At 38.7% G+C, this 20,274-nt stretch overlaps 1 protein-coding gene across 1 annotated transcript in view; it reads left to right on the forward strand.

The window, feature by feature from the left end:
- LOC126215254 (uncharacterized) overlaps positions 1-20,274 on the forward strand; it is a 266,573-nt gene that overhangs the window by 136,226 nt on the left and 110,073 nt on the right. Inside the window, exons 3-4 of the mRNA XM_049941928.1 lie at positions 8,700-8,922; positions 17,263-17,467. Coding sequence (XP_049797885.1) covers positions 8,700-8,922; positions 17,263-17,467 — 428 coding nt within the window. The remainder of the gene's footprint in view (positions 1-8,699; positions 8,923-17,262; positions 17,468-20,274) is intronic.

Consider the following 20,274-nt stretch of genomic DNA (forward strand, 5'->3'; position numbering starts at 1 on the left):
GGGATATCGTTTTGTGCAATGTGTCTGTTGTCACGGATACTTCCAACCGATAGAATTCCCGTTACCAAGTACCACTCTGTTTTTCAGGCTCGTGATTTATTGGACTTGCCCCCAATAACTGTAGTTTCGCATTTCTTAGCCTGCAGTCATGTGCACTTCCTATAAATCGCTTCCCGCTCCCAAAATGGTTTAAGAACGTCGTTTAACGGCATTCGAAACGTGATGGAGGCGCGCGTGTCGCATGATACCAGATGCGAGCGCCTCCCGCGGCAAGGCTGTGAACTACAGTGCGCTGCGCTATGGCGAATGCCCGACAGTCGAGAGTCGCAGCTCGAGGAGCGAGCAAGTGTTGGTGTTGTTACGATCAGCGTTCTGGCCGAGCAGCTGGAATGGGGACGGGTCGGAGAGAATTATCGACCAGCTGCGTGGGATGGTGATACGCCAACGCGCAGAATGTGAGTTCCATTGGGCGTGTACGTCTTATGTTGAATTGGAGACTTAGCTGTGACAAAGCTTAGTTTTTATGCGTGGGAGTGGCAGAGCTTTCACTCTGTCGATTGTGTTTCCCAGCACGATCCTACCTTAGCCTCTACCGCGTATGGCCGTCGCTTCGAAAGTGTGTCCCCAATTCCTTTCCTCCAAATAACTTTTCCTACAGACACGTCAATATACTTTGCGAGTATTATGGTGTCAACATAAGTTTCAGCTACTTAGTTGGTTACTCTTATAATTCTACGTTGATGTCAGACTTCTACAACAAAATGATTTGTTTATCGATAAACATTTAGTTTATGGTTCGACATTTTTTTCATTTGATGATCTAGTTGATGCTGTGAATCTATTAAAAGCTGTCAGTCTAGTCCGCATAATATTTTCGTGTTTCAGGCAGTTAGTTACACGAAAGAAATTTGTTGTTGAGAGAGAGAGAGAGAGAGAGAGAGAGAGAGAGAGAGAGAACATAGGTATAGCCTACATGTAATGGGAGCAGTAATTGTATGGTTCCTGTGATATACACTAGTAAAAAAGGGCACAACTGGAAAATGAATACACGTTTTCAAAACCAGTTTCATGTCGCAGCGCTGTATCTTTCATCCTCGTCTTTGACTTGCTAAATGCAGTTCCTGTCCGCCCACGATGCAGTGCCCACCTAAAAGCCGCTAATTTTAGCATACAATTGTGAGAGCGCCTCTACCTTGTCTGCGTTAATTTGCATTCATTAGGTAGACGTTCCCATTGTCTCATAGGCGCGAAGCTATTCACTTCATATATTATAGGTGGCATATTGAAAGGGCGAGATGTCAATCAGAATGTGCAAAAATTATGCTGTATAACTTTTGAGTGCAAAATATGGCACCTCTATAGTAATGGCCACAATAATAGGTTGATGCCTCACTCCAGTTATTGTTGGTAGAGGTATTTGCGTTCATTAGAATCCTGACGCATCAGAGCGCAATTTGCTGTCGCAGAGTTGCTGTAGAACGTTTTTCTGCGAGAATATATTAATTTTTAATGTGTTCCGAGAAGTCGTGGTTAATAAATGGAGAGAGCAAAAGAACATTGAGAAGAAGAAACTCAAAGTTAGGGTTCAATCTTTTCTTCTTCAGAACGGTAATTAAATTGAAATATGCGGTGATGAGCAATAAAAAAAATGTTTAGGTACGTTGAAATTCTGTCGGTTATTACCTTTCTTAACTATTTTTGAGACAAGCTTTCCTCAGTACAAATTTAAAGTCAATCCCAACACATGCAGCACAAATAATATTAGCATAACAATGCATGGTACACTTTTGAACTAGCTAATATGAAAAACAAATTGTTAATGTATTTAGATTTTTATAGACTACACAAAACAGATGAGGCTAAGTTGAGATATTACGGTATAGTGATAATTTTTACTTATGGACCGTCTGACAGCAACTGAATAAAACACAATTTTAGTGCCATACGCGTTTCACAAGGCATCATCAGTGGCCTGGAATATGTACATATGATTGCTATTTTATTTACATTTTTGTCACTGTGCCTATAGGTTATAAACAGTTCTGGTGGTTGCTATTTCCTATTAAGTAGTAGTTTTGAACTGTACTTACAGGTTGTGTGGACAATTTGTTACATATTACTCTCCTGTTACATTTTTGGTGTTGTTCTTCTTCTTATGAACGCCAATTTGCGGTTTTTTCCACATTCCACAGCACTATGCACTGAACTCTTGTTTTAATGCAATGTTTTTGTTTCTGTTGCCAACTGTCAAATGTTTTTGCCAAAGATCGAACCTTATGAGTGTAATTATTGAAGTATCTGTGGTCTGTTCGTGTATGCATTTGGGTGTGCGTTTTTGTATGTGTGTGTGTGTGTGTGTGTGTGTGTGTGTGTGTGTGTGTGTGTGTGTGTGTGAATTTTGTTGTGGTATAATTTTTTTGTTCTCTTGTGTGTGTGTGTGTGTGTGTGTGTGTGTGTGTGTGTGTGTGTGTGTGTGTGTGTGTGTGTGTCCAGATGGTGTGGGGAAGAGTTTTTTTGTTTTATGTTATCATTTCCTTTATTAAGTGCAGGAGGGAGCCTGTGCTGATGTGTGTTTGTTCATTTATCACATGTTTGTTTTCTGCTATGGCTTTCTGGATGTGGAAGTTTTCTTGTGTCTGTATTAGATGTTTGTCATGGTTGCTTATTCTCATTATTTTCATTTCTTGTTCCATGTTTGTAGGATGATCGTTGTAGTGTTTTAAATGTTCTGCAAATGTGGAATGGTTTGTTTCATACTTCCAACATCTGATATGTTCTTTGTATCTTGTTTCAAAATTCCTGCATGTCATGCCTAATGGATAAAGAGCAATACATCACATAAACCAAGGAATACATAAACACCAATGCCATACAAAAACTGAAGTCGGATCCAACTACACAATTCCAGGCAAATGTGAAACGAACACTGAAAAACATTGAACACACACTCACAGACAAACAGAAATACTACTTAACACAGAAAAACCCACAAGCACCAACACTCCGCAGTCAACTGAAAGTACATAAAGACGGAATGCCAATGAGAGCTGTTATCAACTTCAAGAAAGCCCCAACATACCGCATAGCCAAACACCTCCAAAAGTTAGTTACAAAACACTATAAAGTAGAAAACAACAGAACAGTGATAAACACAGGAAAGCTAATAGAAAACATACAGAACATACAGGTACCACACACAGCATCACTGATTTCATTCGATATAGAAAATATGTATACCTCCATCCCTATCACAGAAACAATAGAAATCATAGAACAAAATCTCTCATCCCACAACAAACTCACCACAGACGCAATAAAAGAAATAACAGATATGCTCAGACTGACAACTGAACAAAACTCAGTTTGAGAAAGAATATTATCTACAAACTGATGGACTGCCCATGGGATCCCCAATATCAGGAACACTAGTAAACATTTTCATCAGTCACCTAGAAAATCAGATATTTGAAAAGATAACCACAAATGAAAGTTTCAAAATCATATATTGGTACAGATACGTGGATGACATTATTTGTCTGGTAGATGAGCCAAGTGAAAAAATAGATGAACTCCATTCAGAAATAAACAATGCTCATCAGAACATAAAATTCACACTTGAAAAAGAAAATCAAATAAATTTCCTTGACATTACAATTAAAAAAGAAAATGGCAAACATACATTTAACATCTTTAGAAAACCAACAGCCACAGACACAATAATACATTCCACATCCAGCCACCCCCACAGCCAGAAACTTGCAGCACTAAGACACATGTTACATAGATTAAACAGAATCCCACTCAGCAAGAGAAACTATGAACAAGAAATGAGTACAATCATACAAATAGCTAGGAACAATGGGTATGACACACATGTGGTACACAGACTCAATCAAAAAATAAAAAACAAACACAACATTTCCAGAATACAAAAGAACTCACAAGCTGGAAACACACACACACACACTCAACAAACACACACACAATGACAACACCACACAGAAAAGAACCAGATGGTACACCATGACCTACACACATAAACTAACACACAGAGTTGCAAACATCCTAAAGAGACAAGGCTTCAAAATAGCATATAAGCCTGGGCAAACCCTTCAATCACACCTAAGCCAGCCAGCTACCAAGAGGGACAAATTCCAACATTCAGGAATATATAAACTTGAATGTCAAAGTTGTGATGCAGTATACATAGGCATGACATGCAGGAATTTTGAAACAAGATACAAAGAACATATCAGATGTTGGGAGTATGAAACAAACCATTCCACATTTGCAGAACATTTAAAACACTACAACGATCATCCTACAAACATGGAACAAGAAATGAAAATAATGAGAATAAGCAACCATGACAAACATCTTATACAAACACAAGAAAACTTCCACATACAGAAAGCCATAGCAGAATACAAACATGTGATAAATGAACAAACACACATCAGCACAGACTCCCTACTACACTTAATAAAGGAAATGATAACATAAAACAAAAAAACTGTTCCCCACACCATCTGGATACACACAAACACACACACACACACATACAAGAGAGAAAAAAAAATTGTACCACACCAAAATTCATACACAAACACACACACACACACACAAACGCACACCCAAATGCATACACGAACAGACCAGATACTTCAATAATTACACTCATAAGTTTCGATCTTTGGCAAAAACATTTGACAGTTGGCAACAGAAACCAAAACATTGCATTAAAACAAGAGTTCAGTGCATAGTGCTGTGGAATGCGGAAAAAACCGCAAATTGGCGTTCATAAGAAGAAGAACAACACCAAAAATGTAACAGGAGAGTAATATGTAAGAAATTGTCCACGCAACCTGTAAGTACAGTTCAAAACATTACTACTTAATAGGAAATAGCAACCACCAGAACTGTTTATAACCTATAGGCACAGTGACAAAAATGTAAATAAAATAGCAATCATATGTACATATTCCAGGCCACTGATGATGCCTTGCGAAACGTATATGGCACTAAAATTGTGTTTTATTCAGTTGCTGTCAGACGGTCCATAAGTAAAAATTATCAATATACCGTAATATTACACGCAACTGAGGAAGACAGGACTACAAAAGTTGAAGATGTCTAAGTTGAGACACCTAAGAGCTAGAAAGTATTATAAATATGCAATAAACGAGGCTAAGAAACAACATAACATGTTTAGTATTGAGTCATCCAAAAATAAATGTAAGAGAGCATGGAGTGTAATAAGCTCAGTGGCCACAAGTAAACAAAAAGAAGTTGTAGCCATATAACCAACTGAGTTTCATAACTTTGGTGTGCAATCTGTTAATGAAATTTGTGAAAGTATTGTTAGGCCTCAAGAAATGGCATCTGATATTTAAAAAAAAAAAATGTAATAACGTAAGTTGTTCATTGAAAGACAATTTTTTTTTTCTCAGCAGTAACACCAGGTATTGTTTTAAGCATTGTAAATAATTTTAGGCCTACTGATAGTGTAGATATATATGATGTTTCTAGTAATATGTTCAAAAACATAGCCAGTTGTATAGTACTCCCTCTCACTTATTGTTTAAATGAAGGTGTATTTCCAGAGGTGTTAAATTATCAAGAATTGTGCCCATTTATAAGAAGTGAGAGAAAAATTGCCATTCTAGTTATCGCCCAGTATCTCTGACACCAGTTCTTTTCTAAGGTTTTAGAATCCATTATGTAGTACCAGTTATGTGATTATTTGGAACATAACAACATTCTCTCTGCTGCACAATTTGGCTTTAGGAAGGGCAAATCTACTGTTCATGCTATTGACTCTGATAAAAAAGGTGCTTGGTGCTTATGAGGAGAAGAACTTTGCTCAGGCTACTTTTTGTGACCTTAGCAAAGCCTTCAACTGTGTAGAGCATAGTTCATGTCTCAACAAATTACTTCATTATGGAATCATTAACAATAATGTAGATAACATATTTGAATCATTTCTTAATAACCGTAGCCGGCCGCTGGTGGCCGAGCGGTTCTGGCGCTACAGTCTGGAACCGCGCGACCGCTACGGTCGCAGGTTCGAATCCTGCCTCGGGCATGGATGTGTGTGTTGTCCTTAGGTTAGTTAGGTTTAAGTAGTTCTAAGTTCTAGGGGACTTATGACCTCAGCAGTTGAGTCCCATAGTGCTCAGAGCCATTTGAACCATTTTTAATAACCGTAAACAAATTGTGTGTATTGGGAACGAGAGATCGCAGATAGCTGATGTTAAGTGCGGTGTGCCACAAGGTTCAGTTTTGGGACCTTTGTTATTCATTCTAATGATAAATGATTTGCCTTTTTATATAAATACTCAACCCGTCCTCTATGCTGATGATACTACTTTTTTCAGTATTGATTCAGACTTTGATGCCCTTAAAACTATGACCAAAGACACACTATTGCAAGCAGCAATCTGGTTCCGAGCTAATGGATTTTTGCTCAATGAGAGTAAAACTCAGCAAACAGTTTTTAGTTTAAGAGATTTGCCAGTAGAAGACTGTCTAGGTAGTGTTATCCTTTAGGTATTGTCACTGGTAGTAAATTGTCTTGGGAACCACACATTAAGTATGTTAGTGCAAGGTTGTCTAGAGTGGTGTACTTGTTAAGAAATTTAAAAAATCATGTACCTTTGGTTTATGTAAGAACTGCCTATTTTGCTTTTTTTTTCACAGTATCATATCCCATGGACTTTTCTTTTGGGTTAATAGTATGCACATTCAGGATGTTTTGGTATTACATAAGAAATTTATTAGGATTATTACAAACTCAGAAAATTGTGCCCACTGCAGGCCATTGTTTATTGACCTAAAAATATTATCTGTAATAAACTTTTACATTTACACTGTCCTCTCATACACAAAAAATAACTTGCCAGAATACCAGCTTAGACAGGATCTACACTCCCACTGCACTAGAAATAATATAGGCATATTGACATACCTTAATGTAGATTATCGAAAATATTGAAGAGCTATGAAGTTATTGGTATGAAAATGTTCAACAAACTGCCTGTAGAATGGGTAGAAGCTACGCTCGACTTATTTAAGCACAGATTGTACATTTGTTTATTGATTAATCCTTTTTACTCAATTAATGAACTTTATTAATGTGAAAATTTGATGTCGTATAAGTAACTGTTGGAGTGTGTACCATAATTTCCCTAATGCTGTTAATGTAAGATGCTTTATTCATGTTTTTATAATCCTGATGTTGTCTATAGCTGTAATCAATTGAATGACAATAGCATTTGATTTATTTTATTTATTTATTTATAGGCAAGGGAAACCTTGGCTATACCACCGATGTAAAGTTGCCCCTTCAGTAACGATTTGATTCATAGACTTTATATACCGCCAAAAAAGTTTATTTGTGAAGATTTCACAAATTCTTGTATAAATTACTCGCTTCACACACTGGTTTTAAGAAGATTGTTATTCTGGCCGTATCCCCTTAAAATGTAGTTTATTTATTTATTATCCCCACAAGACAACTTTCAAACCACATGAGGCATCATCCTCATTTACATAAATGTATGATATCCCTGTTGAAATATGGGCCGTACTGTTCAGTATGCAACTGTATAATTTTACTTCATTTAAGCAAACTGGTATGATTGATAGGCTAAATTTAGTTATACTATACAAGGTGGTTGTATGCACTCACTCAAGAAGAAGAAGAAGAAGAAGAAGAAGAATTATACAAGCTGTTTGTTTATAGTGAACCAGCATTACTTGCCTCACTAAGTGCAGAATTTGAAGTCAGATAGTGAGTCTGAATATGTTTCCCATAAGGATGTAGTAGACGTAGAAGCAAAACTCAGTAAGTCAAAAACTGAAGTCTATTATGGTCTTTCCAACATTATTGTAAAACAAAAGTGATAGAAATAAGTGATCCCCTGTTTGAGGAAAATTCCTTTCCTGACTGTTTAAAACTGACTGGAATGAAACCTGTGCTGAAAAAGGGAGATAGAGAATCACCAGAAAATTATAGACCCATCAGTATGGTTCCAATATTAGCCTATCTAAAATATTACAGTGATAATGGAAAAAAACTAAATGCTTATTTTAAAAACAGCTGTCTCGTAAATCAATTCCAGTATGGACAAGAAGAGAGAGAAAAAATACACCATGACCTGTTCATGCAGTGGTGCAAATTTGAGTAGACTGTATCACTGTTGGATAGAGAACCCACTTCGATCTGCAGGGTCATATTGTACAGAATTATTACCATTAGCTTGGGAAAATCAATGCAGTTTGACCCTATGATCTGTACTTGCATAGATTACAAAGTAGGTTAGATGTACTGTCAGAATTGAAGTTGTGAGGGTGTTGGAGGGTGTAACAGGTTATGTGTCTGTAAGAGCATTCCCCACAAAAAACTAGGTGGTGGGATCGAATCTCAGTCCAGCACACAGATTTAATTTATTAGGAAGTTTAAAAACATATTCCACTCCAAAGTAATAGAATTATCCTGAAACTAATGGGTTTATTTGGATAAACTTAAATAAAGGCTAACCTTGCTCTGGAGTTATGCTTGATGGAGAACAGGTGGCCATTCCTCCTCCTCACAATGAAATCAAGTGAAAATAAATGCCAGTTTTATGAACTTAACACCTATTAACTTACAGCCAGTAAGTTATCTAATGGTTGCTGTCCTTCCTATTCTGCGGCAGGCTTGCAAGCAGGGCTGCCACCGCGGGGGATGCCTGAGGAGCTGACGACATCCCCAACCGACACCGCGACCTCCGACCTCAACTCGAACCACACGACCGAGCCTGTTGGCACTGCTGGAGCCACAGGCACATCCAATGGGAGCTTCGCAGCCAGCAATGCGTCCTCCCAGGACCTGGACTTCATTCAGGACAACTCGGACTATCAGTGGTTCCTGGACTATGGGTATGTCATGTCTACTGTATAGTCTGCTGCATAGGATGAGTTATAGTGCCTGTAGCATGGTGACGTTAACATGGTGCAGATTAAAGTTAAGAATTCATGAACAGAAATCACTAACAATATGAAAACATCAGCAAAAAAAAGAACCTCTACAGCTACAAGGGGATTCTTCGCAGGGATTTTCACATTATTAATGTCTCCAGAGACTAGAAAATGACATAAGGTTGTCTTAGTCATTTCATGCACTCGGGGTGGGGGGGGGGAAGTAGGCCCCTAATAGTTATAACTGGCCTTCCATATTCTGGATATTGGCAAGTGTGGGGGAGAGCTTTCTGTCATGGCGTTTCGTAGCTCTGTCATCTCACAAGTACCTAATCTAGATCTCGGACCACACAGCAGTTTTGTCTGTCACCATAACATTCTATATTAGTATTATTATTATTTTAAGTGCCAATGGTAATATCACAAGTCAGAATGAGCAACAGTATTTTGATCTTCACTAAACACTCCGATCATGCAATACAGATCTAGTAAACATTGTGATGTACGACACTGTCAAGAGGAAGTAAACTAAACAAAATAAACATATTGAAGATGCCATCTATGCAACTTATGGCATCACACGCAAGAAATTTACTTTGGCTTGTATTTGTCTCTAGACCCGTCTGTGCTACTGATCTGAATCTTACATAGGGGTGCCTGGGAATTCGAATATTATTACACAATGAATGTCAACAGTACAACTGTTGCCTAGTTAAAGTAGCTAATGACAGACTGATATTACAATAAATCTACAAAAAAATTTAAAAAGTTGTTTGCATCTTCTATGATCAGTTCATTTAATTATTTTCATTGTGCACACTATTTATTGAGATCTGTGACTGCTGCAGCACACACATTTCCTAACCTTATCCTGTATGTATAAAATTGTGAAGTGTCCTGTTCCCAACGAAGGATGACTCTTTCAAAGACGTGTCCAGCTACAGCACACTTTTCAAAATTATTAAGCCGAAAAGTAGTCCTGTATTCCTTGCACCGCAACTTGAAGGGCCTGCCAGTCTGACCGATGTAGTTTGCATCACAACTATTATCCTACACTGAATTTGTAGATACCACCTTTATTGCATTTATCAAAATCCTGTTTTAAATTTATTTTATTTTACCAGCTTCATGAATGATGTTGAAGCACATTTTAGGAATGCTAGCTAAGGGTACGGAGCACAAGTTTTTTAATATTTATATTTTTATCATTTTTTAAAGAGTTGTAGAGTAATCCTGATGAACGCATGCTCCTTCCAAACGTGTCAGTTCTAGTGCTTCTGCATTGTGAAAGATGGTTGACCCTACAATGAGCTCACATACACATTTAATAAAATCAAGTTATAATGATTGTTTGTTAATACTGAGTTCAGATTAAGTTGCTGTGATTTGTGACTCATTTGTCAGTGTGTCTTGGCACTCTCCATATCATCGAGATTCTTCTAAGTGAGTGCTACATCTCTCTCTCTCTCTCTCTCTCTCTCTCTCTCTCTCTCTCTCTCTCTTTCTTCCTTCCTTCCCTCTCCCCGCTCTTTGTCTCTCTCCCTCTCCCCCCCCCTCCCTCCCTCTCGCTTTCCTTTCCCTTTCCCCCATCACCGAATTAAGCATGCTTTGATGCCTCTGGTTCTGTTCTGTATCTCTTTTTCTCTCCAATGTGATGAATTAGTTATCTGATCTACCCAAACAATTTTCAGCATTCTTGTTTACCACCACATTTCAACAAAGCAAAATTTCTCCTCTGCTTCAAATATGTTAATTTGTAATTTATTTCCCTCAGCATTACCTTACCTAATTCAAAAACACCCAGATACCCTTGTTTTACTTTCGTTGATGGTCATCTTAGAACCTCTTGCTGAGACACATCCATTCTATTCAACAGATCTTTGACATCTGTGATAGAATGATATGTATATGTACACAGTTTCATCTTCATAGGCCCATTCTTTCCAGCAATTTGTCTCCTTTTGTGTCACTGATTTTGTATTGAATTAGAAGTGGTTACAGCATTCTGTACTGTGTCCCCACTTGGTGTACTGGCAGTACACATTCTCCCTTATGAAATTTCTCATTGGCATGCAGACAGTTTAAGAACAACAGTAACTTTCATAAATAAAGTATTGGGTTGGTGCACAAGTTCGTAGCATTCATCAATATGTTTATTAGACACAACAGACAAACAGAACAGTGACTTCAGTCAAGAACAACATATTCTCTTTCACTATTTTTAACAGTCTGTCAGTACTAAGGGAACTTCATTTCAACCACTGTAGAAATCACATGGTGTTGAGGGGAAGAACTTGTCAAGCCATGTTCGACCACATTTTTATCCAGAAAGGAAGTTACTTGAAGGTTGTTGCATAGAGAGCGGAAGAGGTGTACATCTGAGGGTGCGAGATCAGATGAATATGGCGTATGGAGAATGACTTCCAAACCCAACTACTGTATAGTGGTTTTTCATGATTCTAGCAAAATGTGGGCAGTTATTGTAGGGTAGCATCACGTCGTGCAATGTTCCTGGCCATTGTTCTTGGATTGCATCTGCAAGATATTATGTTAGCATAAAGACACAATTTCTTATCAGCAGTAATGGTACAGGATAGGAATGGTCGGTGCTATTCACAAGCCAATTGATGAGCTAGCTGGGATACATCTACGTCCATCTGCTGATTTTGTGCTATTTTGACTGAGAGGCATACGCCCATTTTCGAACCTTCTCCATTGCGTGTAAATGTTGCGCAATAGTGGAATCGTCGCAGTTCGTCACATTTGCCAGTTCCCGAGTTCACTGATGTGGATGATAGCAGATTAATGCGTTTAAACAATCTTCATCAAACTCCAGAGGTCTTCCAGAATGTGAATAATGTCAAAATGATGCTCCTTAAAATGAGAAAACCGTTTTCTTGCCATGCTTTGTCCAGTGGCATTATGCCTAGACACAGTGTAAATGTTTCTGGCTGCTCCCTCTGCTGTCACTCCTCTACTAAACTCAAACAGAAGAATAGACAGAAATGTTGAGCTTTCTCCTCTCGTACTTCATTTTGTAAAGTTCACAGCTCCATTCAGTCTCCAAATGACAATATGTAAACTCAGATAGCAACAGTGAACTATAAATAAAAAATGATGATCGATAAATAAACCTGTAGCAACCGTAATACCGACATGCAAAACAAAAATACTGCAATGTTACCCACAACCTCATACTGCGAGGAGGAACAATTTACATTATCCGTAACTCAGACTTGGTGTGGCACAGATATGAGTGAGGTATTTGACCATAAAAATCTTTGTCTGGCTTGCCTGTGAAGTTATATTCTTCATCTGCGAGTCTACAGTCCATTGCAGAGTTCTGCCATTTCTGTATCCCATTCTGGCCAGATTTTCTTGGATACCACCTATGTACCTGGATTTTGGTCAGCTGCACTCTCATTGCCCTCCAGGATATCCAGTTAGTATACCTCTATATCACCAACCCGGCCCACACCGTCTTGCAGACTTAAATGTTTTCTGATGGGTGGCTATGTACGTGTGGTATAAGGTTTGTTATAGTAGGTTATTCATCTCCCTCATTAGTGGGAATGGCCTGTTATTCTGTGGAGTGCTTTCCTCTCTGTGTGTTGGTATCACTTACTGTTGGTGGTCAAAGTATCTGAGACGTACGTGAGCACTAGTCTGTGTGTTGCAGATGATTAATTTTACATGCAAGATAAGAGTCTTGCAGTGAGTAGTTTTGTTATTGCAAAATAATCTCTCTCGCCTGCAACTATACTCCGTTCGCCATAAGAATAAACCTGATGTAAACAAAGACAAACGCGATGATTGGTCAGAAGCTGTAGCACCTGGTGGTGTTACGCTCTGGGAAGTAGGTCCTACTTACATATTAGATGTATTATTACTAAGTTACGTCAAATGAAACTTTAAGATATTCAAATGTATTAACAGCCATCAACGTATTTCTTAATCCTGCTTTAGCTGTGTAGTTTTTATTTAAAAAATAGTGTGCAGTCACAGTCTCTGCACTGTTCTCCACTGATTGCCGTGCTGTCAGTACACGCTATGAAAATGGCTGAGGCTGCTTACTGTTCCATAGTGACCCACGCTTGTGGAACACGGTTAAGAAGTGCCGAGAAATAGGTTGTTCTTAGTGTTTGTTATAAATTTACCGAGATGATCGGCCTTGAAGTTTTTGAGTGACTATTACAAACAGTTGGACAATAAGCTTACAAGATCTGTGTAGTTGTATCGGTAACATACTAGGTTGTTACTCAGCAGTACATGGATTGCTGGTTCAAAGTATCGCTAACCATCCCCACCCCCCTTCGTTCAATTTGAAATACCTACATCTCATAATCTTAAAATTCATCATTATTTTTGTGAATAATGCACATCTTCTTGTTTCTAATTAAATATTGCACGTGAAATTCCTGTTTTCATTTCAAATATAAATTCTTAATTATCGATATTTTATGAAATACTATTAATAAATGTTGCTTAAATTAAGAAAATGTAACAGTTTAATTTTTAAGGCAAAAATGAAAACCAAATACTCTTTACTTGGATTATGTCCATGGTTTTATACCACAGTTCTAGATAAGTGTCATAGGAAGATGGAAAACAATTTTAACATCAAGTACACAATACAAATGTTCTTTTTTACATTTGCCACTATAACATTACAATGTGAACCCAACAGAGCTGATCTGGAGCCAAGTTAAGGGATCTTGCCCAATAAATAAATAGACAGTTAAGCTGCCAGACGTACTGGAATGAACGCGCACATCATTTTTGCATGTCACTGCCAAGTGCTGGCAGGATACAGAACAGCACATCATAAAAGAATAGGAGAAAATGCAGCACCTGGTTGGCTTTGTAGATTCTGTTGTTGATTGACTCATTATCAACGCAGCAGGTGACAGTTTCAGAAGTGAAACATATTTCTCGGATTCTGGTAATGAAGGAACTAAGAGGTTACCTGACTACTGACTGTAATTAATACGTTCATTGGCTTCAGTATTCAACAGTATGGTGAAATCCCTGCAATACGCTTTTGCATCACAGATAGTTCGCTCAGAAAAATTATCCTGTGTTTAAGGTAAGAATTTTCATCGTTTGTAATTAGAATACTATGTAAAGGAATTTTCATCACTCTTGTTTGTAATTAGAATACTGTGGAAGGTGAGACCGAGAGTATTTTATACTTTCCGTCTGGTCACATAGGAAGCTTGTAGTACTGGAGTTTTGCCGAATATTATTTCATTCGTTTTAAAATTTAAATGACGTTCGAAGCTATATTATTTCTTTACTTGTATCTTTTGACATCTGAACTGCAACTGCTCACATCATTGCAGGTTTAGTTGGACCGCTGGCTGGACGGTGCTGTCAAAGTTTAATCTGCCAGTAAAGCTGTTGTCCCATATTATTGCTCAGCCTATGTGCACGTGACACAACATAAAACGTATCCTCACGATTACACTTGTCTATATTGGTCACACCTTGGCTTCTGCATCATGTGAAACGAAATCCAATGAGATTCAAGCAAACAGAGAAGGATACATGGTATAAAGTTTATATCAGGTTTATCCTTATGATGAGCAGGCTATAACTGTTGTTTACTTTCCATGAGGTACTGTAGGTCATGGTCGAAGTTGTTGTTGGGGTCCTTAGTCGAGAGACTGGTCTTGATGGGGCTCTCCATACTACTATATCCTGTACCAGCCTCTTCGTCTCTGACTAACTATCGCAATATAAATTCCATTTGAACGTGCTCCCTGTATTCAAGCCCAGGTCTCCCACAATAATTCCCCCCCACCCCTTTCCCCACTTCCTTCAAGTACCAAAATTACTATTACTTGATGGTTCGGGATGTCTACCATCAGCTGATCACTTTGTCTAGTGGTGTCATAAATTTATAACAATATTGTGAAAAGGAAAGTTGCTACTCTCCATATAGCGGAGATGCTGAGTCGCAGATAGGCACAACAAAGACTGTCACAAATATAGCTTTCAGCCAGTAAGGCCTTCATCAAAATTAGATTACACACACACACACACACACACACACACACACACACACACACACACACACACACAAAACTGCAGTCTCAGGCCACCTGAGACAGCAGTCATGTGTGAATTGTGTTCGCGTGCACAAAATTTTGTGTGTGTATGTGTAATCTAATTTTGATGAAGGCCTACCAGCTTAAATCTATATTTGTGACAGTCTTTCTTGTGCCTATCTGAGACCCAGAATCGCCGCTAAATGCTGAGTAGCAACTTTCCTTTTCACAATATTGTTACATTCCATCCTGGATTTTCCATTGTTTGATTTGTGTCATTAATTTGTATTTCCTCCAATCCAGTTTAGTACCTTTCCACTAGTTGTTCAATTTAGTCCTGTAACCTTCAGCATTCTTCTGTAGTACTTCATTTCAGATACCACATTTCCCTTCCATACCAAGCTTCACTCCAAATAGTTTCAGAAAAGAGTTCCCAACATATGAATTTATATTAAAGGTTAACAAAACTCTCTCTTTCAGAAATTCTTGTCGTGTTATTGTCAGTCTGCTTTTTACATCCTCTCTGCTTCAATCAACAGTTATTTGCTGCACTAATAGCAACTTGTCTACTACATTTAGGTCCCATTCCGTAATCTGATTCTGTCAGTATCACCTCATTTAATTTGACAACATCCTAAGAAAGAAATTGGCTTCATGCATTGTTTGTTTTTGTTATTTGTTTTATTTTGTATACTTGGACACTTTGCCTGTGTAAAAATGTTCAAGCAAAGTGTTTAATCCACTAAATACACAGTCATATAATTTCATTGGCAGTGTATGGTACGAACAGCAGTACATAGCCACACCTTTGGCACAAGGTGGCGTTGCACACAGTTCCGTGCTTCATCACACTAGTAAATGGCTTGGCTGTGTGGTAATGTTTGTACAGAACAGGACATCACGGCTAGAGCTTTAATCCTTGTGAACTGTGCTCTGCCTATGAAATTATGACTCTAAAACAAATGTGTTTAATGAGTTATACATTTTGCTTAAAAGTGGCTACGCAGCCTATATGTTGTATTACATGGAATAAATATACCAAACAGCCAATGCAGCAAACTAATTTTCCATCTGTCAGAATTAAGATGTTACCAGAAAATCTCAAAGTTTTTGTCTCTTCTCACTGAACTTTAATTCCCTTTCCAAAGTTTTCCTTGTTTTCCTTTACTGCTTGCTCAGTGCACAGGTTGAATCACATCAGGGATAGGCTTCAATGACGTTTCATACCAGTTAGGAGAAACTTAAGGAACATTAATGGTTTGCATTTTGGCGTATTTTACACCGAGAAAGTGTATTATAAATGCAAAACTCAAATGTCCAGAGACCATTTGAAGTCTCAAACATCGATTTTGTGTGTGTGTGTGTGTGTGTGTGTGTGTGTGTGTGTGTGGACTACCTTAGCATGCCTCAGTCCGCATTCCCGTTCACACCTCAGCCCACTGCTGTTCCCCCTAAACCCTAACAGCATTGCAGAGGCTCTCCAACTGCATAGGAATAGCACATTACCATTGAACGAAATGAGGAATCCTGCCTGAAACCCAGGTGTAGGTGCTTTAGTCAAATGAAACTATATTGTTCATTGAATGCTGAGATGATGTTGCAATACAGCTGGAGAGTCTCTGCAATGCTGTTAGAGTTTAGAGGGAATACCAGTGGCCTTTAGCACAAATGGGAATTTGGAGAGAGGAGCGAGACTTACTAGGGTAGTCTGTGCAGTTGTGCAAAGTCACTATGCCAGCGCGTGTGTGTGTGTGTGTGTGTGTGTGTGTGTGTGTGTGTGTGTGTGTGTGTACACAAAACGTATTTGAGTTTTACATTTGTAGTCCAGTTTCTCAATGGAAAATATGGCAAAATGCAAACCATTAATGTTTCTTGAGTTTTTCTAGCTGGTATCAACCGTCGGCGTAGCCTATTCTCGGTGTTATTCAATCTGTACATTGAGCAAGAAATAAAGGAACCCAAGCAAAAGTTTGGAAAGGGAATTAGAGTTCGTCGAGAAGAGAGAAAAACTTTGAGGTAAGTATGACAGAGACAGAAAATTAGTTTCCTGCATTGGTTGCTTTGTATATTTATTTTGCGTATTACAGCATTTAGGCTGTGTAACCATTTTCAAGCAAAATGTTTTACCTGTTAAACGCATTTGTTTTAGAGTCATAATTTCATTGGCATATAAATGTAAAACTGATTCCCACATCGTAGTGAAGTGCCTAAGGAATGTGCAAATAACGCATCGACGCAACTCGTTTCACAGATATCGGGAGGCCCCCGGAGGCCACCACGTGAGCGTGCTGTCGTACAGTGAGGATGCGGGGTTGCGGCACGGCGGGCCGCGCTACGACGACCTGGCGCGCGACCTGGACGCCAACCTGGCAGAGGTGGACATGGAGGACCTCCGCACCGAGGACATCCACTCCATCCTCAGCACACTGCCAGCCATGTGCTGTGCCGACATCCAGGTGCGGCACGTGCGCTCTGCCGTTAGCAAGTTTTCTGTAGGCATTTGTGTGCCGGAGCATGCTCGTTTGAATTTTTGCTGTGGAAAATAGTTGATGTCATGTTAGAGCACTTTTTTCTTTAACATAAAATGAGGGAGAAAGCAGCTCACGTTATAAATGGGCAACTTCTCATCCAAATGGTATTTGTGCCCAAAGAAAAGTTCAAGGAATTGATTTTCAAGGATTAACTATGGCAGTTGTGGTAGAATGTGAATTCTTTGGTAGGGGGGGGGTTACTGCTCACCAAAAAGCAGAACTGTAGAGTCTGTGTTGGTGGATGATGGACTGCTTTCTGTAGGTTCTAATGTTTTGAGCAGTTTATTAGTATTTCTTTGAAACTACTCCTAAAAATAGTTTTTGACATTGTGCATGCTATATCTGATGGCTTTGTAGACAGAATTGATAGAAAATATTTTAAAAAAAACTAGCTGCACAAGAACTTAGTTAATGTTTCCTTTTAAATGAAATGTAGTTTTAGCATATTAGTGGAGAGACAATTAACATTGTAAAAAATATGTAGGGTTATGAAATTTAGTGACAAAATTGTGTGCCAGACTGAGACTCAAAGGCAGACTCTCGGATATTTCTGGTGGTGTACCAAGTTGTGTACTAGAAAGTAAAAGAGAACAGAATTGACAATGCTGTTACACCAGCTGAGCTTTTCGGATCTGTCAACTCTCTTAGACTCTCCCCAAAGGTATGCATTACAGTTTGAGCCTAGCACTGTGCTATAATCCACCACTAACAAGGGAACCTCCCCATCGCACCACCCTCAGATTTAGTTATAAGTTGGCACAGTCGATAGGCCTTGAAGAACTGAACACAGATCAATCGAGAAAACAGGAAGAAGTTGTGAGGAACTACGAAAAAAATAAGCAAAATATACAACGTGAGTAGTCCATGAGCAAGATAGGCAACATTAAGGATAAAACGAGCTAAGGAGCCCCGTGGTCCCGTGGTCAGCTGCGGAACGAGAGGTCCCAGGTTCAAGTCTTCCCTTGAGCGAAAAGTGTACTATTTTTATTTACGCAAAGTTATGATCTGTCCATTCGTTCATTGATGTCTCTTTTCACTGTAATAAGTTTAGTGTCTGTGTTTTGCGACAGCACCGCAAAACCGTGCGATTAGTAGACGAAAGGACGTGTCTCTCCAATGGGAACCGAAAACATTTGATCGCAAGGTCATAGGTCAACCGATTCCTCCACAGGAAAACACGTCTGATATATTCTATACGACACTGGCGACGGCATGTGCGTCACTTGACAGGAATATGTTGTCGACCCACCTAACTTGTACACTTGGCGAATGGGTAAAAAGATTCTTCTACCTTGCCCGATTGAGGTTTTCTTGTGGATGTGATAATCACTTCCAAAAAAGTGATGAAAGTATAAGAGTTTGTCACATAAACTGCAACAAATGAATGCAACAGTTTCACAGTCGCACAGTTTTTCCTGTGCTCTGTCAAAACAAATGTTTTTAACGTTTTCAAATTTTTCCGTGTGTAGACCGTCAAATCCTGCATATGTCCAAGCAAATCTGAACATGTCCTGGAATTTTGGGAGGGCGAAGTTGATTATGTGTGAGTGCCTTAACATTGATAATTGTCTGAAAATAAAAAATTAAACTTTTCACCCGAGGGAAGACTTGAACCGAGGACCTCTTATTCGGCAGCTGCTCACGCTAACCACGGGACCATGGCGCTCCGTAGTGCACAGTGTCCTTGATGTTGCCTATCTTACACATGGACTACTCAGTTTGTATATTTTGCTTATTTTTTCATAGTTCCACACACCTTCTTCCATTTTTCTCGATTGATCTGCGTTCAGTTTTTCAAGGCCTATCCACTGTGCCAACTTATAACTAAATCTGAGGGGGGTGTGATGGGTAGGTTCCCTTGTAAGTAGCAGTTTATATTCTACACCAGAGTGAATTCTGAGTCATGTTTTAAAGGAGCGATGAAGGTAAAATGTTCACTGGGCATTGGTTGAAGAGCTATCATACATTTATTACATTAAGAAAAGGTGTGCCAGGTGAGTGGTAAATTGGGTTTAGTTAGCTACACTCAATTGTGGTAACGTTTTACCAGTGAGGGTATCTTTGTACCACTTACCACTTTTCCTTCAGATGGCTGCTGCTACACCTACTTGCGTTATTTTGTACAAAAAGTAACAATTTCACTACCTGTGTGACAGCTGTTATTTCAGTGGTCTTTTCAACTTTGTACAAGCTCCTGGACTTGTGATTATCCTACAATTGTGTTGGCCACGAAGAGAGCGCTTGGCAACAGTTACTCAAGTTGAGCAATGCCAGATCTATACAAGTACATTGATTGTCTCAAAGTAAACCAGCAGTACTGAATTAACACTGTTTTTATTTCCAGTTGACAGCTGGTTTCTTTCTGGCATGATCTAAATTTACCCAGAGCATCATATATGGGAAAATTTTTGTTTTTTGTAAAACTGATGTAAAGTTACCCTGAATGTCAATGTAACTTGGTACCAATATTAAAAATTAAAATTTTGCTCTAATAGGCCCTTTATATTGCAAATTTTCACTTTCCCAAGCACTCGGAAACTAGATGTGAAATGTTACAGTGTCTGTTGCAATGTGGAATTTATTTTGTGTCCATTGTTTTCAAAAAAAGGTATAAAGTGGTACAAAGTTACCCCGATTGACAGGACCTGTTAATTTTAAATTCTTTACTCCAGTTTAGTTTCGTTGGTGCTCCAACCTCTATTAAATTGTAATCATCGTGGTGTGCGTGTGTA

The sequence above is a fragment of the Schistocerca nitens genome, chromosome 12 (assembly GCF_023898315.1).
Source record: "Schistocerca nitens isolate TAMUIC-IGC-003100 chromosome 12, iqSchNite1.1, whole genome shotgun sequence".
Taxonomy (NCBI): domain Eukaryota; kingdom Metazoa; phylum Arthropoda; class Insecta; order Orthoptera; family Acrididae; genus Schistocerca; species Schistocerca nitens.